General features: G+C 37.0%; 2 protein-coding genes across 3 annotated transcripts in view; one reads left to right on the top strand and one right to left on the bottom strand.

The window, feature by feature from the left end:
• LOC124643249 overlaps positions 1-11,614 on the top strand; it is a 43,295-nt gene extending 31,681 nt beyond the window's left edge. Inside the window, exons 9-17 of the mRNA XM_047182146.1 lie at positions 731-836; positions 1,635-1,716; positions 2,619-2,712; positions 3,461-3,650; positions 4,057-4,187; positions 4,816-5,399; positions 5,701-5,782; positions 6,699-6,792; positions 7,051-11,614. Coding sequence (XP_047038102.1) covers positions 731-836; positions 1,635-1,716; positions 2,619-2,712; positions 3,461-3,650; positions 4,057-4,187; positions 4,816-5,399; positions 5,701-5,782; positions 6,699-6,792; positions 7,051-8,238 — 2,551 coding nt within the window. The 3' untranslated portion in view covers positions 8,239-11,614. The remainder of the gene's footprint in view (positions 1-730; positions 837-1,634; positions 1,717-2,618; positions 2,713-3,460; positions 3,651-4,056; positions 4,188-4,815; positions 5,400-5,700; positions 5,783-6,698; positions 6,793-7,050) is intronic.
• Positions 11,615-11,715: 101 nt separating this feature from the next.
• Positions 11,716-26,573, bottom strand: part of LOC124643248 — a 55,725-nt gene continuing 40,867 nt past the window's right edge. The window contains exons 3-11 of one of the 2 annotated variants that reach the window (XR_006985894.1): positions 20,382-20,477; positions 17,809-17,915; positions 16,880-17,028; positions 16,272-16,352; positions 15,872-16,021; positions 15,156-15,303; positions 14,420-14,558; positions 12,791-13,520; positions 11,716-12,756 (exon numbers count right to left, since the gene is read on the bottom strand). Coding sequence is in view for 1 of the 2 variants with exons in the window: in XM_047182145.1 (XP_047038101.1) it covers positions 13,321-13,520; positions 14,420-14,558; positions 15,156-15,303; positions 15,872-16,021; positions 16,272-16,352; positions 16,880-17,028; positions 17,809-17,915; positions 20,382-20,477 (1,070 nt within the window). In the remaining variant the exon portion in view is untranslated. Of the gene's footprint in view, positions 13,521-14,419; positions 14,559-15,155; positions 15,304-15,871; positions 16,022-16,271; positions 16,353-16,879; positions 17,029-17,808; positions 17,916-20,381; positions 20,478-26,573 lie in introns of both variants that reach the window. The other variant, XM_047182145.1, reaches the window with a different exon arrangement.

The raw sequence follows: 26,573 nt of genomic DNA, 5'->3' as shown, positions 1-26,573 counted from the left end.
TTACTCTACAGAAATTAAAATTATAGAATTTTTATTTTCATAAAATTCTTGACGTTTGCCGTCAGTAAAATTCTTCGAGTTGAAAACTTTTTCTTTTTGCTAGAAAGAAGTTTCTATTTAGTTTCTGTGACCAGTTTAAATTGGAAACCAAATCTATTTAAGTTTTATTTACATGTTTCTCTGTCCAAGCTTCACGCTAAAAGTATTGAACGAATTTCCTATTTTATTTTTCTTCATACATTAATGAGTTAAAACTGAAAAAACTTTAAGTAGTACTGGAAGTTGGTGATTGATACACCCGTGCATCGGAGAGCACGCACATGTCGGATCTGCGCCTGATCTCTTTCCGATCATGTCGGGCCGTCCGTCCCATCGCGCTATGAGAGTGAAGGAATAGTGAGTGCACCTGTGTCTGCGCAAATGCTGGTGCACTATAATATGTCCTGCGCAGCCGGCTGATCTCCTTGTACGGGAACAGCCGCCTTGACCGAAATCGGCCTTGGATTTCATTGGTAGTTTCTGAGATTTGCTCGTTTAAGCAATGTTTCAGCTTTATTATACTCGTATAGATTCATGATCATCCGAGCCTTTTCCCAACTATGTTGGGGTCGGCTTCCAGTTTCACCGGATTCAGCTGAGTACCAGTGCTTTACAAGACCGGACTGCCTATCTGACCTCCTCAACCCAGATATTATACTCGTATAGATTATAACCATACAATTTGTTACAGCCATGAACGCAAGAAGATGTACTGGGAACAGCTAGAACTTCGCTGCAGGTCTCTGTATCGACCCTCCGCCGGTCAGGCCGCGCCTACGGCTGGTAGACAAGTACAGGTGAAGTAGCTAGTTTACGTTTATTGATATGAAGATGTACTGGGAACAGCTAGAACTTCGCTGCAGGTCTCTGTATCGACCCTCCGCCGGTCAGGCCGCGCCTACTGCTGGTAGACAAGTACAGGTGAAGTAGCTAGTTTACGTTTATTGATATGAAGATGTACTGGGAACAGCTAGAACTTCGCTGCAGGTCTCTGTATCGACCCTCCGCCGGTCAGGCCGCGCCTACTGCTGGCGGACAAGTACAGGTGAAGTAGCTAGTTTGGTTGTTGATGTATGTGATTAACTTGAGTTTTTTGAAATATATGGAGGAACCAATATAGAGGGGTTCCACCAAAGTTGATAAAAAATGTCGCGCGCGGGTCCACTGCTATCATTGTGTTCCCGCCATATATAGGAACTACCTAGATTTTATAAAATATCTAATTACCATAATCATAATTATATAAACATTTGATATTATATGCCCGCCAGATAATGTAAAGCATCATTGGGAAGAACTCGAAACTCTCTCTTAAATCTCTGCCTGTGTATTTCTACGGTTCACACACAAAGGTTGCAATTTTAAGGACATTTTAGAAATGTTCACACGCAATTTGTAACTGTTTGCTAGAGCGAGTAGACCAGGAGATAGGAGATAGGAGGACCTATATTTCTGTGCTTTACAATGCCACATACCAGAACAATCTCGTCTGGAAAATACGAACATCCGAATTGAAAACCTCCTCTTTTTTGGGAAGTCGGTCTGAGCGGGCTTTTTGATATACCATTTTGAAAATAATATGTTTTTTTTTGCAGAGTAATTGCAGTTGTTGTGCGCAGTGTCACCCCACACAGCCTGCTTGGGACATCAGTCTGCAACACAGATTCTGGGCACCAGGTTAATCTATTCACATTCTGTAATCGGGATGGGTTAATATCAGAGAAAAGCATAAACTTTCATAAAACAAAAAATATCACACGAAACCACAATCAGGAACATTCAAAATCGCTATCACTCTTGGACTCTGTACGGCCTATCAGTGGCCGGACCGTCACGTGACGAAGGCTTGTCCCCATTGGACAGCTACTTATTCTGACCCAGGGAAAAGGTTGAGTCCGGATATACATAATATATCATGCGGAATAATTCATAATGATTTTTATTTATTTACAAGGCATACCAACAACTTATTTACAATTGCTTACGCATATATTAGTTTATACAACATGTAACGTAATTAACGCACACCCTCAAACACCCTAATTACAATATTATGTTATAATCATAATACATGCACTGGATTTTTAATTTAACATGTATATGCATTGTTATTTACTAAATTAGTTATACCAATTCTTGGAGAACTTTTTGGTCATACTACTACGCACGCAAATATCGCGCCGCGCGCCGCTCGACTCGACACAACATAACGAAACTACGGAAAAAGCCGACAATACACGAAGTCTTATTACTTTGAGTTACGGTCTATTTGAATTTGTTTTGACTGTACAGGGTTAATGTGACAATAATTTCCGTAGATTTAATTATTTTTGGGATAAAAAATTACCTATATTAAAAATGATATAAATCGATTCAGTAAACGATTCTGAACAAACTAATTTCAGGATGTGCGTTAATTAAGTTACATGTTGTATATGAGTTATTCTTTTCAAAACACAATTGAAAAAAAAAATTGGGAATATGTGTTAGATATATACACCATAATATACCTATGTGTTTATCGTGAGCAACGCAACTGACGCTCACTTACTTAATACTTGATGCTGTATTGTTTGCAGGTCGTATAGGCAATCTATACTCCCCTAACCCGGGCACCGGCAGGAAGACTTCGGCTTGGAGCTGGTTCCCGTGGCCTAGGAGTAACAGTCAGAAGTAAGTTATTATCAGACTAAAACACTGCAGGCTAGGCCTATTCTTTTACAGAAAAGGGTTGAGCGTTAACCATCACCATGGTTGCTCACGGGTTGTTCGAAAGAGATACCGCGGCCCTGGTACATAAAAGTCCTACGACGGAACAAGACGGTTTTTAGTTAGTAAGAGTCTGACACTCCCTCACCGCTGCTAACCCACAGCGGGAGGGGGCATTTGATGATTTTTGACGTTGTAGGTGATTTGGGACTAGTCATCCTTTGGTTTGTTTTGTTCTTTTATTCCATCTTGAACACTTGTAAGTGTTTTAAGCTTTTGAGTATGAATGAACACCAAGCAAATAATTTATTTCAAGAAACTTTTATTTGAAAAATGTGTGACTGACGACTATTCTACAAGCCTCAGTTTGAGATTCTCTGAACGTGAAGAGTATCTAGAATATTCAATTAAGCTTAACTGCTAGAATGCCGCTAATTAAATAACAATAGAAAATCAATTGTGTCTCGCGTGGATCCGCGCATCGGCGATCAAAGGGTTAATAAAGTGCAGTTATAAATGATTGTGCCTTAATTTTCTGTACAGAAAGAGATACCTAATAATGTGCGCAATAAGTTCGTAAATAAGCCGAGGTTTTTTTTTTTTACAAAAAAGCAACCTTTCAAAAAAAATGTTTAATATTATTATAGATAAGATATTGTAATTTTTTGTATAGACTATATAATTCTAAAAATAATCTCCTTTTCCCCCCTAGTTCCCGCTGCCGTCCCCCAGCCCCCCAATCGGGTGACAGTGCATACGGGTTCTGCGACAGCGACGCGCCGGCGGCGGCGTACGCCGAGCGCTACCCGGCCGCGGCGCCGCCCGCCTTCAGCCGGCCGCACGGGAACAACTTCGCGCAGGGGAGCGGACACTTTGCGCAGGGGAGTGGCAGTTTTGTGCAGGTTGGTTTAGTTTCGATGTGGGTAATTGAATTAAATATGCGTTCAGAGATTTAAATACTACAAACTAATAATAATTAAAAAACATATTTTTGTAATTTTAAACAAGAAGGTAAATGTGTATGTGCATTAATTTATGAATAACCCAAAATTTATATCTGCCCAACTAATGTACATTTCTACTCAAATCCACTCCAATATGTTTTTCACAGATCAGAATTATTCTAAATATGTTTTATGCAGCTCTAATTATATTTTTGCTCAGATCCCAAAACTAAATATGATTTGCGCAGAACTAAACATACTTAGCGCAGATGAATTATTAATATTTCCTTCGAATTCATACCCCACATGTTTACACAAATACAACACTTTTTCCCTATATTTTATATCTACCACCTCCCCCCAGGGACAAGGCAGTTTCCCCCAGGGTAACTTCACAACGGAAGGGTTCGTGGAATCCCGCGGCACCGTGGACGTCGCCACCGGAGTGTGGGGGCCGCCCCCGCCTTACAGCCCTCAGGGACGGAGTACTACTAGGTATGTGTAATATAAGGATACACAATAATATAAGTAGAATGATGTAAAAATAGAATAAATAATAATAAAAATAGAATATAACTCGAAAGAAACTTATTGATATTTATTTGCAAAAAACTATATAACAAGTATCCAAATTCCAAAAAACTCGGCCATTTTAATCTACCGAATTTTAATCGTAAGAAAATATATTGTATATGTACCAATTCCCTTTTGCATTTAATAGTAAAATAATATGAATGCATTCTTATAGGGTATGGATTTTATATATTTTTATACTGATATATTATTTTTATAGTACCCGGCACGTAACTTGGCAAGAATCGTTAGATGAAAACAGATCCTATTTTTTCCAAGCAGACATAAATACTAATAAATGAGGTCAATACCCATCAACCATCAATAAATGAGGACAACTTTTTTGTATCATTTAGTGCACTATGTGCAAACTCACACTTAATAAAGAACCCAAATCCTCGCCAAGTTATGTGCCGGCAACTATATCTGACTTGCAACTCAAGATACAGGCTGTAGCCTAATTTTAGGGTCACTGCCAAAAAATAATTGTTATTTATCTTTTTGTCGAATAAATAATTTTTAATACTAACTCACCTTATCTTTTTTCCAGACACCATCTTCACCACCAAGACCCAGCAGCGGCCACTTTACTCCACCATCACCACATAGAACATCGCACCACTATCCACGAACCCACCCCCATTCACACCACCCAACCCCACTCCCACACTTGCAGAAACAGCTACCTCATACAAAACCCAGACATACGACACAACGACAGAATCAACCCAGAACTAACGCGTATAAACCCAGAATTACAACGCATAAACCCGGAATTACAACGCATAAACCCGGAACTAACGCGTATAAACCCGGAATTGGCAAGAATGAATCCAGAATTGACGAGAGTAAATCCGGATTTAGCGGAATTCGCGCGTTTAAACCCGGAACTGGCGCGTTTAAACCCGGAATTGGCACATATGGGTTTGTACCCAACGGATGTGGCGGAAATGGCGCGTTTACAAGCGGAATTGGCGCATATGCCACCGGAAGCAAGGTTTAACACGTTAAGGGGACATTTGGTTCCGTATAGATGCCAGAGATTGGGTATGAGTGCGAGTAACTTGCACAGAGATTGTAGGATCGATGATAATGTTACTATTGAGTGTTTGCATCAGAAAACTGGCAGTAAAGGTTGGTAATATTTTCACTTTTGACATTATTTTTTTAGTTAAAAATCTTACTGCGGTTTCAATAAAACTTTATGCCAATTATTTCGAACACATTGAAATCAGCAGTTATTTGATAGAAAGAGACTACTTTCGACTCTGCCATTCGTACTTCTAAATGTTGGCTGTAGTTTCTTAAGTATGATTCAAATAAATTATCAATTTTTAAAAGATTTTTTTTTAATATTGTAGTTAAAAAATTACCTATATGATTTTATTTTTTTATTTAAGAAAGTTTATTTGATTGTAATGATAAAATTAAACAGTTTCAGATCAAAGCTCGGATTCTTGTCAGAAGCAAGGAAAAGAGAACTTGGGCTTCCAGAACGACAAGCATTCTCCTATCAGGTATGTAGTTTTCATTTATGTATTTATATCTCAGTGAAGGAAGGATATAGATTTTTTTATATTTAACTAACCTTTGTCCCGATGTTACACCCGCGTCCCAGGAACGCTATAGGTAGCGATGGGCCGAGTCGACTTTTTGGTAACTCGAGTAACTCGAGTTGACTCGACTCGGTCTGCCTTAAGATCCCTCGCGTCGCCGCGTCGTCGGGTCGTCCGTCCGAGTTAGCTCCGTTCCGCGGCTTGCCAGTTACCTACGTTCACGGTTCGCCGCGCGGGCCAAGCGGGCTGCGTGGCGTCAAGTCAATGGAAGTTAAATAAAATTGAGCCCGTTCAAAAATCAGACGTTTATTATTATTAAAAGTGTTAACAAACATCACAATCACATTAGAAAACGAACTATTACGAATGGTAACATTTTTACCGAGTAGGTAAGGAAATAATAAGAAACTAAAAAAAAATAAACTAAGTGTGCTTTATTCCTTAAATGAAACGCCGACACATTCGGGCAGCCCGGCCCGGGCCAGCTCCTTGCGGCCAGCCCGGCCCGGGCCAGCTCCTTGCGGCCAGCCCGGCCCGGGCCAGCTCCTTGCGGCTAGCCCGGCCCGGGCCAGCTCCTCGCGGCCAGCCCCACGCACGAGCCGCGCGCGTTCTCCGACTCAACTCGGTTTGCAATTACTTTGACTCGGGCTGACTCGCTCACAGTCTAACTCGAGTTACTCGAGTTACTCGAGTTAGATAACTGGAGTCGCCCATCGCTAGCTATAGGCAATTTTTATTCAAGCCTCTCGGTTTCACCCGTGTCCCGTGGGAAAAAATCACGAAGACATATTATTTGTGTTAAAAAAATTACATACAACTTTATGTTTGTTTCTAGCCAAATGTAATACATTTACTTACTGTTATATTATTATTTCAGATCGTCCATGCAAGACTGTCGCGCGGCCAATCAGAACGCCGAGTCTGAAGTGTACTTCGCAGACGTTTCTAGCTGTTGTAATGTGTCTGTCAAAGTAAGTCACTTATATATAAACAAATAAATATACTTTTTACAAATTAGTAAATGAATAAAAAATCTAACGTCATGTCCATCACTCAGTGTCGTCAAGAACCTAATTAATTTACTAAAATATAATGTTTTTTGGGTGAAATATAATGCCTCAAATGTATGTTTGACTTTAAGTATTTTTTTTTACGTTTGTTAAACTTACCAATCAAAAATTATCAGCACTGTCAATTTCTTAAATTATTCTGTCTGTCTTCATTCCCAGGCGGACTGCTGCATGAACGCAAACGTATCAGCTCTAGTTGGTACCATAGAGAATCATCCCGAATCCACTTCCGAGTCCGACACCGGCTCCTTCACTCTAACGCGACAGCAACGGCCGCAGCCGCAAGTCGGCTCCAAACGTCGGCCGAGACAAACAGACAAACATGCGAAAAATCAAGATAAAATACGGCAAGTATTAAACAATTCTATAAGACTCACAGAACATCAGATAGAACAGTTGAATAATTCCATGAGAATGAACGAAAGAATGGAACGAGAACGAATGAGTGAACGAATGGATTCGAGAGACAGGTTGAATGAGAGGATGGAAAGAATGAATGATGTTAGAATCAGTGACAGGATGAATGAGACACGGTTGAGTGAGAGAATGAATGATTCGAGGGATCGGTTGAATGAAGGGAGGGAACGAATGGAGAGGTTGAATGATTCTCGTATCAGTGATAGAATGAATGAGACTAGAATGAGTGAGCGGATGAATGATTCTAGAGACAGATTGAATGATTCAAGGAGTTGTGAGGTCATGGATCCGAGGATAGAACGAATGAATGACTCCAGAATCAGTGACAGAATGAACGAGACTAGACTAAGTGAACGTTTGAACGACTCTCGCGTTTGCGAGCGTATGACAGAAGCTAGAATAGAAAGAATGAACGATTCAAAACTTAGTGACCGGAGCGACACTCGCCACAGTGACCGAATGAACGACACGCGTCACAGCGACCGAATGAATGACTCCCGTCTTGAACGATTAAACGATTCACGTCTCGAACGAATGAGTGAACTAAACTCAAGCATTCGTATCGACGGCAGTCCAAAAATGCGAGCACATATAAGCCCACTGCGCATCGCTAGATCTAGCCCTAAGAATCTACCTAAAGACCATCCCAGACAATCAAGTTCTGACTCGAACAAGGCAGATTTTAGGCAAATTTCGCCTCTGTCTCCTAACACTGAAGAATCATTATTATCTGACGATGAAAGACCTCAGGATCAGGTATATTCTAATGACCCCGAGACCTCTAAATGCTTGGGACCTGACTCTCAGTATGAACCAGTAAGAGATGGAAAAGAGGAAATTTTGAAAACCAATCATCATCATTGCTATAGTGATACTAATACCATGGATTCGGGATGGCAAAGTGGGTCTGAAAAACAGGTTACAGACTAATTTGGTCAGAATTCTGACTTTTTATTGCAGAAAAGTTTTCTGACTGGTTAAAAAGTGGTCCTAAATGATGAGACGTGAAAATGTGTTCTGGTGTCCGTATGTATGTGTGAGGTGATCTATGGAATTGCTAAACGTTATTGCAGCTGTAAATCGTCTGGTATTATATGCATATGAAATTACGCACTAAAAGACGCACAATTTTACCAATGAAAATCTGTTTTGCAGTACGTTTGTAAACACACTCAATAATACTGTAATGCGGTTTTTCCTTAAAATATTTAGTGGGACTATAAAAACTAAATATTGAGTTGTACGCACAACCAATAATAACTAAGATTTTGAAATTGTGATCACTCAAATTATAAAAATAAAACAAAATTTTAATTGTCTAGTACTCTCGGTCATGTGTTCTATGTGCTGTGCTAAAAACTGGAGTTTTTGTAAATGATAGACGTATTACTAGATGTTAAAATTATTTCTAATATCCTGTACTTGTCGTATAATTACGTTGATTATAAATTATTTTCTTAAAAATATTCCTTAGCTATCTAATTTATTGATTGTGCATTTAAATCATATTAAACATTCATTCATTTTCATTGCCATTCATTCATTCGTTGCTCACCATTCATTCACCTTAATTTTTATTGAACATCCATTCATTAACCGCTCATTCAATCATTCACATTCCATTACTCATTCGTTCAATCAATAGATGAGTTTGTAAAGGAATATACAAAGAGAATTGATAAATACATGGTGTTGTATTTTTGCTTTTATAAAAATTAACGCGAAAAACTTGCCGTTTCTCGAATTTAAAATTGTAAAATTATTTTTAATTCTTAATAAATGTAGCTATATTGACTATGTAAAAATTGTAAGTGTGTTAATAACGCTCTCTAAAAGTAAAATATATGTATTGAGATTATTGTTTTGTATTTAAAAACATTTGAATTTTTAGATCGCGTAGTAAAAGTTTATAAATATGTATTTTTATTTCAACGATAGATGTTATTATTAACTTCTCTTGAATAAAAACTTTCGAACAACGTAAAGGAAAATAAATTCTGACTAGATTTGTAGCTAAACATTTGGTAAAAAACTGAGAAAAAAGAAATGATTTGTCAAAATTATGTCCAAAAACAGATTATTTTTTATCTATAACAATAACGTTTCCGCCATTTTTTCGTTTTCTTGCCAAAAAAAGTCATATTCGCTGCTTTGCCCCGAATAACCGCAAAATCCAAAAACACACATTTTGCAGGGGAGCTATTTGAAAATTAAACAAAATATTTACTGCCATAACTTTTCTTGTATTTAATCATTAGAATAGTAGAATGCATAAATCGAAAGGACATTAATGAATGAATATTGCAGAAAATACAACTAAACTTTTCACTTTAAACACACGATTATTTGGTAATGTGCTATTATTCCCGAAAGTTTTGATGTGGACACGCGAAAACAATAATACCTATCAACTGGCGATCGTCGACTGTTGCACAAATATGGCGTGATAAATCAACCAATCACCCGAAGCCGACCCCAACATGATTGGGAAAAAGGCTCGGAGGATGATGATGAAATCAACCAATCACATAACGACTTCTTTACTCGCCACTACGTCAATTTGCCGGTATGAATGTGAGTCTTACATACCATAAAATACGGACTATTTTGCAAGTTCCTGTGTTATAAACCAGTATTTTCAAATTTTTGGTTTGTGCGTGTATTCATGCAAAGCAGCGATATTGTTTTTAAATGGTTCAAGCATTTATGGACTTTTTTTTTATTCAGATTTAACTAACTATAATATTTTTATTTAAGCATAAGTCTATGTGCAAGTGAGATGCATTACATTGCTGATTTTCGTATTTTGAATAAGAAAATACTCCATAAACATTGTGCCAAGTAGAATAACGGATCAGTTCTGAATATTATCCATTCATCTTTGTTTTGAAAAGATTTTAAATAAAAAAATATATTTGATGACTTTTTCTGATTTAAGGGCTTATTACTCTTGACTAAAGTCTGTAGGATAATTAGGTTTCTAATTGATTTAATGAAGCCTACCTTCCTAAATGCGAAAACTGCCGCTAGGTATTAACAATGAAGAATTATTTTAGAAAACTAGTTTAATTTCAATAAAAAAAAGCTTTGATTCACACTAATAAAACGACCAAACTAAGATGATTGACATTTTTACCCAATTGTCCAAGATGGGTAAAGATTCTAACTATCTGTGAGGTACCAATGATCCTGTTGAGAAATGAATTACCTTCTAAAAACATACCTTTGTATATTTTGTAGAAGTAGCTCATTTCAATAATTTTTCGTTGTAGATTTTTTTTTTGTATTCATCCGTCCACTCATTCGTTCTTTTATTTCCTTATCATTCTTACATTCACACCTTCAATCATTCATTCATATTTAAAAATAAAAAACAATAAAAAATCAAGTACCTCATATTAAAATAGCCACAAGGCTATTTCCCTAATAGCCTATTTAAACATCAGTTTACAAAAAAGTTATTTTTTATTGAACAAAATAAGTGTTGCCATAATGGTTATTTTCTTCCATTTAAATTAAAGCAATAAGTTGTACATATTTTATAATAATTATAATTATGTGTAGTGTAATTTTTTGTCTATTATTGTGAATTATGCAGTAATATTTTAGTAAATTAATTTTCAACCTACTTTGCAATTATTTTCAATTTTTTATTTTTTATAAAAATTTTCAAAAAGTATACTTTTTTTACTTTACTATAATATTACTGCATATAAAATTAGTAGAAGCTAGAAGATTTGTCACTGTAATGCCAATATGGAATTGTTTTTTTTTATTATTACGTATACAGGGTGTGAACACGAGTTTCTACCACAATTGTATGTAGTAAAGCCAGCCTTCCATGAAGTGATTTCATAGAAATAATGCTGATACTAATTAAATACAAATGAAAAAACAGTTTTTGACGATTCTCGTTTGTAATCACCCTGTATACATGTTGTCTACAATTGAACATTTTGTGTACATTCGTTATACTCGTATTCTAGTGTGTTAGCGTAAACATAAGTTTTTAATGTTAATCCATTTGTTTACCTTGTTCCAACTTTTATGAGAAAAAAAAAACAACTTTTTTCAACTTCTCTAAAAGTGATGTCAAAAAATCCAACTTATTTCCATTAACTATTTTTAATAACTCGACGAATTATGATAAAAATAATAATTATTAAAAAATATGGTATTGTATTGATTATAGTTGTGATTTTTCATTTACTATTAGATTTTAATGTTAAGGTTATTTTACTTGCTGTGTACCTATATTGTTAGATCGATTTATTGATAACGGTTCTATTAAAAGACTGAAATCTTAGTTATTTTCTTTTATTACTACTTTAATTCCTGTTTTTGACACCAATAATATTAAGGGCAATAATACGAGCAGGTTGATGAATTTTTAATAAAACAAAAAAATAATTTCGAAAATATTCTTTATTTATTTAATTTTTATTTCTAATCAATTCTTAATCTTACAGTTAGGCGTAGGACCCTTTTTACAAATTTGAACGCGATGTTATTATGAAAAAACCCTGTCCACCTGGATGAATCAATGGATTTTATAAAACCCCAAAACCATGATTATGTATGAAAAAAATGATAAAAATCCTATAAATATTAAGGACGCTTTCACATTTGGCTTTTAACTAAAGCAACTTTGTACACCTTCGTTGGTCACTTAGTTTCTTCCTAAACCCTGATCATTAATATAGGTAACGAGATAAATTTACCCCTAATAGGCAACTCCAAAAAGTACTTAAAATCCAAAAAAACATTATACATAAAAGTACTTATCGAAGTAAAACCAAAAATACAATTTGTAAAAAGGGTCCAAAAAGCTAATTCGAAATTGGAATCACGAAACGTGTCAGTATTGCAAGCACCAAAATATTAAATTATTTAGTAGAAAAATATGGCCGAGGACAGAGAGATTTTTAAAATCTTTTTATGAATGTGATGTATCGTAATCATATTTTGTGATTAAAGTAACATATTGGATGATAGGTATTTTTCTTATTTATAAAGACAAACTTGTCATTTATTACAAAGCAAAAAATGTGACAAACTTTTTGGTAGATGTTGCCAGTTAAATTGATTATTATAGTAAAATTCGTATTTTTTCAAGATAGAAAATATTAAGCTTTTACAAAAACTGTAGAGATCTTACATTTGTAAGTGCTATGTTAAAATATTCACAACTATTGGACGGAGGCTATCTATGGAACAGTTATCATAAGACTAGTGGGCTTAATGCGGTTGCATTACGATTTAGATCGATTTAGATGAACGCACATTATTTTGACAACTATATTTTTATATCTACTTACTCGTAGATATAATTGTAGGTAAAAAAATATGTATTGTCAGGCCCATTTTCACCAACAACATAAATGTTTTTTTTCTTAAAACTACTGAAAATTGAATGTAAATATTCATTATAAACAGTTGGTTAAAGAAAGCTGACTGTTGTCGATGAAATTGGGCCTAAATATGAAAATTCATGGTAAAAAGTTGGTTTAAATTAAGTCTCCAGGTTTTTTGACTATTAGAAACATTTTGTATCTATTTTTTTTAATAACAATGTGCGCTCACCTTTTCACTGGTACTAAAAACATTAAAATCTAAACTAAATTAATTACGTTAGAATTACCTTGCTATAGTTAAATCACTTTATTTTATTCTAAGTTTCATGTTAAGTGCTAACGGAATGGTTCAGAGCAATTATTAATAAAACAATTAATTCATTAATATGTACTTGATTTTATTAGTTACATTTTTGGGGCAAAAATATTTAGTTTTTATGTACTTTAAGACAACAGTTTTATGACTTTGTAAATAAGGTATAAAAAAACCGTTAAAAAACTCAATTTATACAACTGATCATATTGAAGTTAGTTCCAAAATTCGACGCAAACAATGGCGCTACCATCGACTGTCAATCTTGAGACTTTAAAAAAAGAATTGCCAGTTGAAGAATTTCGTAACTTTTAGGTATTTATTGCCATGTTTTCAACAGGTTTTTTACTTGAACAGAAGAAGCAAACTAACTAAGATTACTAGACTGCTAGTTAGGATACTAGCTTTGCTCTCAGTAAATGTTTCTTGTTCGTAAATGAGAACGTTTTTGGACGTCTGCTCGGCAACTGTAGCTGGGGTGCCGTCCATGTCTTCTAGGCGCTGGTTTGCTACTTTCAAGTTCTTCAAGAGTGCTAGTACGTCTTCTGTAAAAGATATTAGACATAAAATTAGTAAGAAAGGCAGGTAGGGGGGCTTTAGAGAGCTAACGACGTTTGCTGGTCATATCTTTTAAATAGGGTTAAGGTTATGATAGGAATTGTTCAGGGAAAGATTGAGATCTTCCGGAGAAAATGCAGTTTTTATCTAGTTCAAATTAAATTACCAACTTTTACACAAAATCATTTTTTTTAAGTCAGTAATTTAAGCTGATATGTTACTAAAGCCAAACCAACGAACAAAACTATTATTTTATTCATATAATATGTCAGACAGGCTCAAATGAAAGCATGACCGCAAAAGCTCACATGATGTATGACTCAAAGCTCTTATCTACGCAGATTAAAATTTATTACAGTAACAGTACAAAATTATTCATTTCGAAATTAAAATGGATGGCTTTTAAAAGGCTTTTATCATTTGCATTTTGTTTGTTTGATAACAAAAAATAGGCCATTTAAATTAGCATTTTTTTCATTGATTTACAGCTCATTTTAATTAAGATCCAAGTTCTTTTCCGTTTTTAATAACTGTTTTCTTAGAAAATTACTTTTACACTCAGACACAAATTTGACTTTATATCCTAGTTACAGGATATCCTAGTTAAAGAGGTAGAGTTTATTTTTTATGTAAAGCTGTTGAATCCAAATATTTCCAAAATTGCCCATATTTATTTTATTATTTATTAATAACAACAACAACAATAACAACAACAATTCATAGTTTAGTAAACAGTTATTTAAAAACAAACGGATATTTATGTTGTTGGTGGACGTAGGCCTAAATGATTTTACTTGTTTATTCGTATTTTTATGGGCCCTAAGTAGCCTGAAAAAAGGGAATAAATAAATAAATAAATAAAAAAACCTGTATGGTTGTAACTAACCTGCTTCCCTCTGTCCGTCCTCAAAGTCGACTTTAATGAAGGTAGTGAGCGAGACCTCGTACACCTTGTTGCTGTCTGCGCCCGCGCTGATGGAGCGTCGTCTGCGCCCGTACGCTATTTGACCGTTACTGCATTGTACCTGAGGGTGATATGGAGAGTAAGTACTTATTTAAATATAGAGGTGGTTAAAAATAGTAGTTTGTTAGAGGTAAAACAATATACACGTGATTTTAAAGTTTAGACGAGATTGGTCAGATGATAACAAAAAATTGAAACCAAACCATTTTTTTCATTTCTTTGAAATCATCGCATATTTCTTAAAATTGAATCTTATAATATTATACATTCTCTTTTGTTATTGTGAGTAGAGTCAAAGGGAGTGTCAGACTTTTAGTCACCAGTCACTACCTTCGCATGACTCTGTATTCTGTATACTAGAGCTCAGTTATAGATTTTTATCACACGAAAACGGATAAGCCATACTTATGTGTATACCATGTGATGACTTGCGCAAGACGGCTGGCAGGAGCTGGATGCGAGAAGCCGAAAATCGATCTCACTGGCGTGCACTTGGAGAGGCCTATGTCCAGCAGTGGACTGCTATAGGCTGATGATGATGATGTGTGTACCATACAGCCTTGCTTGGGAGTACTCAAATCACACATTCGAGTATGGCTCACCCGCCTTCGTGAGATAAAACACCCATAACTCATTAAAATAAGACCAAACTACTCACCCCCTGACACTTATCGAGGCACACGGTGACAGTACCCTTGAACTGCACGTACGTGGTGTCGGGGAACTTGAACGCCTTGAACTTGGCCGTCAGCGTGTCTCCATCAGCCGTCACGAAGTTCTCGAATAGATATGTGTCTACTGAGCAGCTGGGGCAATAGAAGAAAGAGATATGAGGCTTGGAGAATACTAATAAGTCAGAACAATGAATCTCAGTCTAACTCATACTCTTTCTCAAACTCAGTGTCGGTATCTCACTCGCTCACTCTTTGTCTCTCTTAAGAGGCTGATGCGCCCAAAACACTCCTGTTGAGCCTGTTGACGCGACGTTCGCAACATACATATAAATTAATAGCTGTAAAATGAGTTGCGTATTCAAAAATAAAAATTAACCAAGTTCTGTATTTACTTATGGACTCGTTAATATTACAAAATCAATGTACGTTGATAAATAATACAGATATTTTTGTTTGAAGATCATTTTAGAGGTAAGTTTATATTTTTTTTGTATCGAGAAAACTTTTTGAAAACGTGTTTTGAAATTAACAGGGTTCTCAGAAGTATTTTTTTTTTTCGCCGTCAATAACTGTATTTTGGCCAAAAAATTGTTTGAGATATTACATAGTAGGCACACAATATAGAGCTTTTAATAAAAGTAACAAATATACTACTTTGCCTGACATTACAATCAAACCCAGGATCCTAGAAACCACTTACCCATTCAATATGATAGTCTCCTGTTGTTTCCCAGTATCAGTGACGTGCATGTAGTTCACCAGTAGACCGTAGATAGGAGCTGACTTGTCGTTCAGGAATATTTCCATTGTCAGCGGAGTGCCGGGGGTTACTGAGATCTCGCCTGATACCCTGGAAAATATAGGATAGATTCTAAAAAAAAGTAAAAATTAAAACTAAAAAACATAAAAAAGCACGTCCCCATCGCAGTCGACTGGGAGCGTGCCCAAGAGGCTGGCAGCATTATCTCGTTGGATCGCCATGCTGATCCTTTGTCCGAGGTAATAGCCAGCCTTTTGGTCACGAGAAGCGTCAACCAGCCGCCTAGATAGATCTTTAAATAGAATGTAGTCAAATTATATACAAAGGCTCAAGCACTCACTGTTTGCCATTCTGCTTGACGATGGCTCCGAGAACTGGTTCGGGAGCTTTTCCTTCTTCGTACCTCGTGATGTTCAGCACACTGAAAACGTAAAACATGGTTTTAGTCCAGTTTTGTATATTATTTAAATTCATGGCTCTTACTTTATCTTGGATATTAGGCCACGTTAGACTGTAGGTCCAGGCTGTCATTGAACATCTTTCGCAATCGTTTAGGGTAGTCAGAAGCTAATTACTCGCTGACTTATCATGGCAATTGGGTTGCAATGGTAACTGGGTTGAGGAAGTCAGATAGGCAGTCGTTCCTTGTAAAATACTGGTACTCAGTTGCATCCGATTGAACTAGAAGCCAACCCCAACATAGTTGCGAAAAGGCAGGGCAGCTGATGATGCTTAAACGCATGGCTCGTACGCTTAAACGCATATCGTTTTTCAGACAAATAAACTAATTTGCTTTTTTTTAAGTTACAAAATGTTTTAGGTTTTCAAAATATCACAGCGAGATAGTTTTCTATGTTTTTTTTTTTCTTTAGAAAATAGTGGAGTGGATGTTATGGTGTAGCACAGTTATACAACAGTTAAGATATATTATAATGTGGTTACACTCACTCGGGCTCATTGAAGTCGAGCGGGAAGGGCGGCACGTCGCGCTTGCTGAGCGCGCGCAGGCGTCCCTCCAGCACGCAGCGCGCGCGCACCGTCTCCACCTCGCCCACTGAGTTCTCTATCACGATCGTGCTGTAGAAACTGCGTTTGCCCTGGAAATTACATACAATTATAAAACTTGTAGAATATTGAAGGGAATGGGTAAATTCTGTCGGGAAGGTCTGTGCCGGTCTCTCATATAGGAATACAAGCTGTTTAACATGCGTCCCGTGGAAACTACTTCCAGTACCTGGACAAAATGCAGCTTATGTCAGCAGAGGATAGTGTTCCCAACAGTGTTAGCATTTTTTAAATTGGTTTAGCAGTTTTTGAGGATAGGGGCTTGTACCATGTGTATCGTAACATTAAATGGAAGTAAACATATGCTTATTGATGCTAAATTGCTTACGTATCTAAATGTACATAATTTGCATATCTAAATTTAGATAGCTATTGCTTGGCCAGCGGAAATACATTAGGGCTTACGTTACGGTTTATAAGTTTTGCAATGTTCGCGAAATTATGACCAAGAAAATAATGACTGGGCTGATTGCTTTTTGCTGAGTTTCTCTACGGAAATTCTTAGTGTAAAATTATATTTTACATTATAAACGATATAGCCCGCCCGATTAGCAAGGTGAAGTGGCAATGGGCAGGCCATATTTTTCGCAGAGCAGATGGTCGATTTGGTCGAAAAGTGCTGGAGTGGGGACCACGGACTAGCAAGCGCAGCGTAGGACGTCCACCATTAAGGTGAACAGACGACCTTATAAAGGTCGCCGAAAGACGCTGAATGCAGGTCGCTTCCAACAGGTATCTGTGGAGATCAAAGGGGGAGGCCTATGTTCAGCAGTGGACGTCCTATGGCTGAGATGATGATGAGGAATACTCACAGTGTTGGTCTCCAGCACTCTCATGACGGCGCAACGGTGAGGATCCTGCAGGTCCAGCACGAACATGGCCGTGTTGCCGTCCATTTCAGGCTGACAAGGCTTGTAATCTGCAAACACAAGGAAGAAATATTTTATGGTCAGACAAGTGGGCCAACATCACCACAAAATGGATCCCTGATGATGGAAGGCAACCGGCAGGAAGAAAATAGAAACGCTCGAGAGTAGACTTGGACAGTTTCTGACTGAAGCGATCGGTCACCGCAATTACGTCATACTATGTAATTCTTTAAGGTACGTTTCCTAAGCAGCTGGCGACTACCAACTGCCTACCGCACGTGCAGCGACTACATGGCTGTCGCTCGAAAAAAAATAGACGGTTTTTTTTTAAATAATAAAGGCCCACATTTTTTTTTAAACTAGATAAGGCACAAATTATTTTTTGCCCACTTCTTTAAAAAAATATTCTATATTACTTCTATACGACTCGAAAAACCAAGTTACATAATGTTTAAATACAATATGTTATATAAAGTCCGTATTCCACGATACTATTGCGATTCTCCTCACGTCCTGTTATAATTGAGTCGGGTCCCGAGCGCACGAACTCACCAGGGTGTACATATTAATCAAGACATTGTTAGCTGGGACCTATGCTGATTGTCTCGTGTGTATAGGCCTTTATATAGCTGTGATGTGAAAGTCCCTAAGGATTTTAGTGTCTAATTATGAGGATTAAAGAAACTACATTAAGACTAGCTAGCGGGTGTTTGGGATTTTTTTTAACTTCACCACACATTAGATTTGGGCAGAATTATTGTTCTAATTGATGTTAAGTATTCTTTAACGTCGAGAAAAGTGGTATAAGTTCTATTATGTAATAACTTGTGTCTGTCTGTGGTATCGAAGCTCTTAAAATGATGAACTGAGTATTAGAAACACGCTGGTGTTCCAAATCGCTTCAGCCATAGATATTATTTTTAAACACCAATGTATCCCAACTAAATTGTTTATTCACTAGCGAGAAACCTAAATTCTCACGTTGTCTTACTAAAAATTTTCTATTTCTTACTACTTTCCTCAAGTCATCAATCGAAACAATTCAATACCCATCAAAATTCAGCCATATTGATTTATCTGCTGTCATTACAATCCTATTGAGATGCCTAAATTGAGAAGGCTGATTGCACAACCATTTTGAAAATAAGTTCAAAATAATATAGTATGTTTCCTAAATCTGGCTAGAAAGGAGAAAAAATCTTAATACTCGTGAAAAAAAGGAAATTAAAATTATTCTTTTATTTATCTTGCCGTTTCTCGCTTTTTCTTTGTGCACGGGAACTACTCCGTGCACCCGGACAAATCGATAAACTGGCTAACTAACACTGAAAGATTATTTGATATTTTTCATGTACCTATTTCAAATCAGAATTTCAATCAAGTTTATAAATTTAATATTAGGCATGTATAACAAGGTTTTGGATAGTCATATTTTATTTTTGAAAGAATGTCATTTTAAAGTCACAAAATATCGAAACTTTACCTATTCAGAGTGAAATAAGCTACTGCAAAGTTCAAGAAACAAGTGAATTCGCGGATACAGCCCCTATAGCTACAATATGTAAATATTTGACACGAAAATTATTACCCCATTGTCCTAACAAGAGCTCTCATATTTTCACAAAGTTTCACACAATTTCTACTTCAGAAAACAATATGCCTGACAATGCTAATTAGTATGCGAAAGAGCTGCTTTCACTCTCCCTAAGAGTGGGTACTCCATACGGCCAACTTTTAGTCTGCCGATAGTTTGTTTGGGCTCATAAATCAGTATGAAGATCATATTACAAAGTGTAGGTAGTACGCACATTACAAAGATCAGGTATTTGTTCGGTATCAGACTGACTGGAAACTTTGCTTGGATTTAAGCAACGATTTTGGCAACCATCGGATCGTTTGTCGGTCGACTGTTTAGCCTTCAGTGTGTGATTACTCTTCCATAATATATGAACAAAGGATTTAGTGTAAGACTAGTTGAAGTACTTGGTTTTACTTGATGAATTTATAAGTAAGGATTTGAAAAGATTAATAAAAATATCGTCGGGTCGAGTCCACAAATGTTGCAGTTTCGAGGACACATTTTAGAAACGTTCTCACGCAATTTTAACTAGAGTAGACCAGAAGACACATATGTGTGCGTGAGAAGGCCGCACATCGATGGAATCTTGCCAGAAAATATTTATAAAAAAGATAGGATACCACAGAAAAGATAGGATAAACGGAAAATTAAGTCTTATTTAAACTCTGGTATGTATCTTTGGCAGTAGTTAAGGGTAGTCAGAAGCCAGTAAGTCTGACACCAGTCTTACCAAGGGGTATTGGATTACCCGAGTAACTGGGTTGAAGAGGTCAGATAGGCAGTCCTTTTAAAACACTGATACTCAATTGCGGTTTGACTGGAAGTCCTAACAAAGTTGAGAAAAAGCTCGGGAAATGATTTAAACTCAGGTGTAAATACGATATGAGCAAGAAGTAGGTACTCCTATACCAACAATCGTGATATCGTTAAAACTTACCTTTAAGTTGTTCCAGGTATGTGATGCTCCTGTCTCCGTCCATGGGAATGGTCACCTTCATCACTTCGGGAGTACACTCCACCTTCGACCTGGACCCTGAAACAAAAGACAATGGTTTTTTAGTTTTTATACTCTCTAAAATCATTCATCATTTGCCCAGTAATAGACAGCTGTGTTGTTGGGAAGTTTGTTCTTCACCGCTTCTTCTTCCCAGCCGTAACACTTTTAAGTGGTGAAAGGGGGTTTTGTGGGTGCTGTCCTTTTCCGTGAAAAAGTGCTAAAAAACTAGCCTTTTTTCAATAAACGTTTTTGACTTTGACTTTGCGCAAAATTGGATGATTCCTAATTTAGTTTCTAGAATTATTTTGGAATGGCCAATGACAAACAATTCTTTACAATATAGGTTATCTTAGGTATACTTTTTGCTATTTAACTAACAACCTCTTACGTGCTAGTGGAGTTATATAAGTGCAAGATGGAAATAGTTACGTCGCATGTGCACATACATAGATGCAATTCGCATATATATTACTGCATTTAGTTTTCAGCAGAGGTTTCACCCGCGTCCCAAGGGAACTACTTCGCGCACCCGGATAAAAATAAACCGATAGCCTTCTTCGATGAATGGTTTATCTCAAACTTAAGAATTTTTCAGAACGATTCAGTAGTTCAAGAGATTAGCGTCTTCAAACAAATAAACTACAATAAAAAATATACAATAAAAAATATACTACAATATAAAATAAATATTAAAATAAACAATTATACCATAAAACATGTTCCCACATTCTCATAGCCTAGTGCTGAAAGAAACCTGCATTGTTTCGCAAACTTAAAACTTAGCAAGCAGACGTTTCATAATTTCCAAAATATATTCAAAATATCACATAGAACCAGGTTCAAGATGCAGCATTCCACAAAGCAGATAAAAAATCTCCCAATTTCAATTTGATTCAAAACACTCGTATTTAGGAAAGTCCAAAAATGTTGACCGTAGACCGGTTCGACCGGCGACTGGTTATTTGTTTCTGAGGTCATTTCAATGCAAGTATTATGTCATGCATTGTACAAGGTGAAGTTTTAGTGACGAAGTATTTGTCGTTAAATAATTTTCAACGAAGCAAATTGCAATTTGCTTCGTTGGCTTTTGTTTATGAATATTACTAGCTTCCGCCCGCGGCTGCGCCCGCGTAGAGTTCGGTTATATCGCGTTTCTAAGAGAATTCTTCAAAAGTCCGGGATAAAAATTATCCTATGTTCTTTCTCAAGGTCAACTCTATCTCTGTACCAAATTTTATTAAAATCAGTTCATTGGTTTAGACGTGAAAGCGTAACAGACAGACAGAGTTACTTTCGCATTTATAATATTAGTAGGGAAGTAGTGATGATGATCTTGATGTCCTCCTAGCCGATTATCGGCTATAGTGTCCTCATGTTAGGAGATTAGCCAACTAAGCAGAACATATACATAGTGGTTTTGGTATTAGGTTTTTAACCACGACCTAAAACGCTTTTAGGATGACATCAGATAGACCTCTACGCTAGAATTATCGTGTATGTGTATGTATGTGTGTGTGTGTGTGTCTGGGTCATGCATAAACTTAGTGTGCATTGAAGAGGAAAGATTTGATTATTTGCATCGAAAAAACTCCAGATCTCCTGAACCGATTTAAATTATTCTTTCACTATTAGGAAACTAATTATTCATCTCATGGAGAGTGCTGAACATGGGCTATGTTTTATCCGATTCCGTTTAAGAAGTTTCCCCGGGAGATGTGTGAAACCGTGTGGAATATTTAGTTGTTAATAACTATTCTACCAATGTGTCTGGAACCCAAGCCATTGCTAAACCACAAGCCGTGAACCTAATCCCACAAGGTGTGCGCAAGGGCAGCTAAACGCCATTATTTAGATAATATAAAGCGAGTTCACACGCGAGGCGCGCCGGCCGGAACGAGCGACGAACTGGCATCGCGATGGACCGTGTGGAGTGACCATTCGTTTTGGGTTTTAAGGGACATTTGGGAAGTGTGTGGTTGAGAATAATGTGCTGTGCTTATACTCTGTTTGGTTAGGCATTGAACTAAAAATAAATAATCTTCATATGCCTAGCCTTTTCTCAACTATTTCTGGTCAACTTCCAGTCTAACCAAGGTAGCTAATTTCTAATGTTTTACACAGAGGGAATGCCTATTTGACCACCACAATCCAGTTGCTTTAGCAACAAGGAACGTCTAGATAAGACTGTTTATCAGATTTTCTGGCTTCTGACTGTCCGTAACTACTACCAAAAGTTTATTTTTCAAGTGACAGCCGGAACCCACCAATTTATCGTGCCACTGCCTTCCAAAACACGTAGGAACTCGTCATGATAAGATGATCACACATCCAAACACTGCACCAAGAATAGCCTTAACTCTATGATCGATTACTTAGCTACAAGCTCTTCTTTAAAAAAAAGAAATAGTACCAAAATCTTACTGAAGAAAAGTCCTATAAACCCCTAACCCATGGTCATCCCACATAATCCAAAGAATGCAACGATTCGACAAGCGATTCATTGCAAATCATTTAGGCTTCCGCGCTCATGTCCGACTTAATATAATATAGTGTGACCAGTTTTTGTATTGTCAGACCCCTGCTGGGGTTAGCTTAGCTTTTATAATTGTTTTTTTTTACTCTGGCAAGAAGTTAGAGTACCCACACACTGTAAACTTTTAGTCGTTCGGTCGTTAGGGCTTATTATTTGATCTCTCTCCGGTCGGTCCGGTGTCAGGCTATGAGAGTGAAGGAATAGTGTTCTCTTCGGTGGTGTCGGATTGCCGTCCCATCGGGCTATGAGAGTGAAGGAATAGTGAGTGCACCTGTGTTCAAGCAAATGCTTGTGCACTATAATATGTCCTGAGCAGCTGGCTGATCTCCTTACATAAGTAAAGCCGCCGGCCGAAATCGGCCTTGGACGCCATTAGGGCTCAATCAGTATGAAGATGAATGGTAGTAAGCACATTACAAAGATCAGGTATTTAGCCGGTATTAGGCCGACTGAAAACATTGGTTGGAATCAAGATTTTCTTTAAAACAAATTGCAAACTTTCGGGTCAACTGTCGGCCAACTGTTTAGTATGTAGTGTGTACTCTTGTAAGAGGTGACTGTGAAGCGTAAAGCCCCAGGTGTAGGTAACATTACAAGGTAAGAAAAAAATGTTTTTTTTTTTTCTGAGGTTTTTATGTAAGATTTATGGGAATCTGGTGCTGTGGGTGTGAAGAGAAATTCTTTTCTTTTATTTCTATAGTAATTGTGTTATTACTTACTCAGCAGTATTCAAGTACGTAATGTATTTTTTTTATTCATAATAATAGACAAGTTGTCTTTTAATTTTTCACGTTAGACTAAAGAGAATTTGGCGAATGTCAATAGGCATAGGCAACATAGAATTTATGAGTGGGTGGAGCCGCGGGAAACTAGTTAATTACGTATACAAATTATTTACGTATTTTCCTTCACACCATTTTCACAACAAAAATGTGAAGGCAACAAAATTATTTTAACGAAGTTCCCTGAAATTCCTGAGTCATGGTCACCACAATCTAACCAAAGAATTCTAACTCCATAGTTAGACATAACATTAATGTTTAATTGGAAATCATTAAATTTCAAATTCTATGCTTCCGTGTTTAGCTTACTATTTATAGACTAGCTTTTGTGCCTGGATTTTGCTGTATTCTGGAACTGTGTCTATTTCTACTTTAGGGGTATTTTTGTCACCAACCTCATCTTCTGCCTATGTTTTTCAATATAGTTTTTGGGTCAGCTTATACTCTAACTAACTAAATAGATGCATTCCGAGTAGCTTTGCCACATGAGGCTACTGCCTATTTGACCTCCTCAACCCAATTGCTCGAGCAACCCGATACCCTTGGTAAAATGGTCGACTACCGAATCTGTTGAAATGAAAGTTGAGAAATACTCTTCACGATAAGATGGCCTCCCATCCACGGACCGACCTTGCTTAACGTTGCTTACTCCTCCGCCTTGCCGTCAGAGCGTCGCTTCACTCAAGGGTTGAATTAAAAGTTTGTTGAAAAAATATAGGTCGTCCAAAGATTGGTTGAAAAAATATTATCCAGTCTTTATTACGAAGCCCTCAGTAAATATTGCAAGATTAATCGCCCCATTAAATACTCTTAATGGCCCAATATTTCAAAACTCCTTTTTTCATTTGACGTTTGTTACTTCGGCTTAAAACGGTAACTTTTACAAGTAAACCCGAGGGAGTTAACTAGTTTATTGGAACTATAAATTATTCACACATAGTGAGCTTTTGTGAACGTGTAAAAAGTTTTTGAAATTGGTCCCTTTTTTTCGATCAAATATGGCGGATATCGTCAGGCCTCATAACCGGTGGTAAACGATCCCTGACTAAGAAGAACTCGGAGCTGAAGACTCGGAGAATTTATGCGAATTAATACGAAGCGTTTGCGAGATTTTTGACCACTCCAAAGACAGAAGGGGTATTGTAAGTATGGTGTACAGTCTGAAGTGAAAAACTCTCTTATACGGATCTCTTATATGGAATGAATTCTCTATTCTAATAGAGAATTAGTGATAGTTCTTAGAAATGATTGATGAAAATCCTCCTTTGGACAACAATCCTTCTAATAGATGGATGTTATGGATGCTTGTTCGTCTTTCACGCAAAAACTAATTGATGGATTTTGATGAATCTTTGCAGTAATATAGCCAATTTAAATATCAGAATAAACAGGCTACTTTTTATACATGTGAGGGAAGTAAATAGTTCCTTGGCGATGCGGGTTACTACTTACTATTTATCGAGTGAGCTGCACGTCACCTAACAAGCCCTAGTGTCAATTTTCTCAAATCCACCTGAAGGCCTCTGGCGTGACTAGCAGCAATATATTCATTCCAGATTAAAAACTTAGTAACTTAAAAAGTATAGCAATGATAGTAAGATAGTGAAACTTATGTGTACGGAAGTGTACTAGACGTTGCGGTTCACGTAACATGAAGCGCTTTTCATGCCAAAGGAATAGGTACGGAAAACATTCTGATGTAATCATTGTTTAATTTCAAGCTGTTTTTCTAACCAAGCATTGTAATTTTCTAAGTTATTACGTACCTAACTACTCCCTAATTTTTTAGTTTTGGCGCAATAGACCTACCGACAGCATTATTTTCGCATTTATAATATAGCAGACATCAATGACTGATAACTGGTAAAGTATAACATCACGATAAAAATTAGAAGTCGGGAATCGCACTGAGCAAGTAATTGTGTGAATCTACAGTATGTCTACGTAGTTGCAGGTCGTAATCTAGTTTTGCGAAAACTATAGAGGTATCTCTTGTCTTCTCGTGTGCATCTTGATTTTTTACACCTTTTTTCAGTTATTTCGCGTCAAAAATCCCACAGAACCTGTCCCAACGGCCTTGTTGATAAGTCCTCCATGTCTCAGTTATCAGCCGAATCCAGCTAGTTATCAGCCGAATCCAGACAGTTATCAGCCGAATCCGGCTGGTTATCAGCCACGGTAGACCGTCAGGTTTACCCATTCTGGGTAGCCGCGGTCAGTAGTATTGTTTCCGCGTTGTTTGGTGTAAGGGGCAAGCGGTAGCGTGTGAGATATTTTGAGTTCTGAACATTTCAAAAAATGGTGGGTTTTAAATGGGTTGCTTATTTTACTTTGACCAGCAAATTGAAAAGGCAGTTGAATATAGGAGAACTATTTTGGACATTTTGGGACATTCTCTGGACAAAGTAGGAGAGTTGTCGTTTTTGAGAAGGTATATTTGTTTGAGGAAATGTGAGCATCTCTTTAAATAGAACAACACAGACCTAGAGATATCCTTGTAGGGTAGTAGGGGAACTCTTTGAACTGCAATTGGTCACAACCATTGTGAAGCCCAGTAATAATTGGAACATCTTTGGCAGGCCTACATAGGCAGTCGGTATTTATGACTGGCCCACGTCCCACAATTTGGAGATCGATTTTTGTATGAGATAAATAGAATACACACGTCCCACAAACAGTCTAGTAGGTGAGAACATTCTAGTCACAAAGTCCTACAAAAAATTGGCCCGATTATCTGTCCCACAACAAGTCTGAAATAATTTAGGAAAAGGCTAGGCAGATGATGTACGTTTCCTTATATCACTTCCGCTACCGCTC

Source organism: Helicoverpa zea, chromosome 27, assembly GCF_022581195.2.
Source record: "Helicoverpa zea isolate HzStark_Cry1AcR chromosome 27, ilHelZeax1.1, whole genome shotgun sequence".
In the NCBI taxonomy this organism is placed as follows: domain Eukaryota; kingdom Metazoa; phylum Arthropoda; class Insecta; order Lepidoptera; family Noctuidae; genus Helicoverpa; species Helicoverpa zea.
Note: the sequence above shows the minus strand (reverse complement) of the source record. Positions and strands in the feature narration are given on the sequence as shown.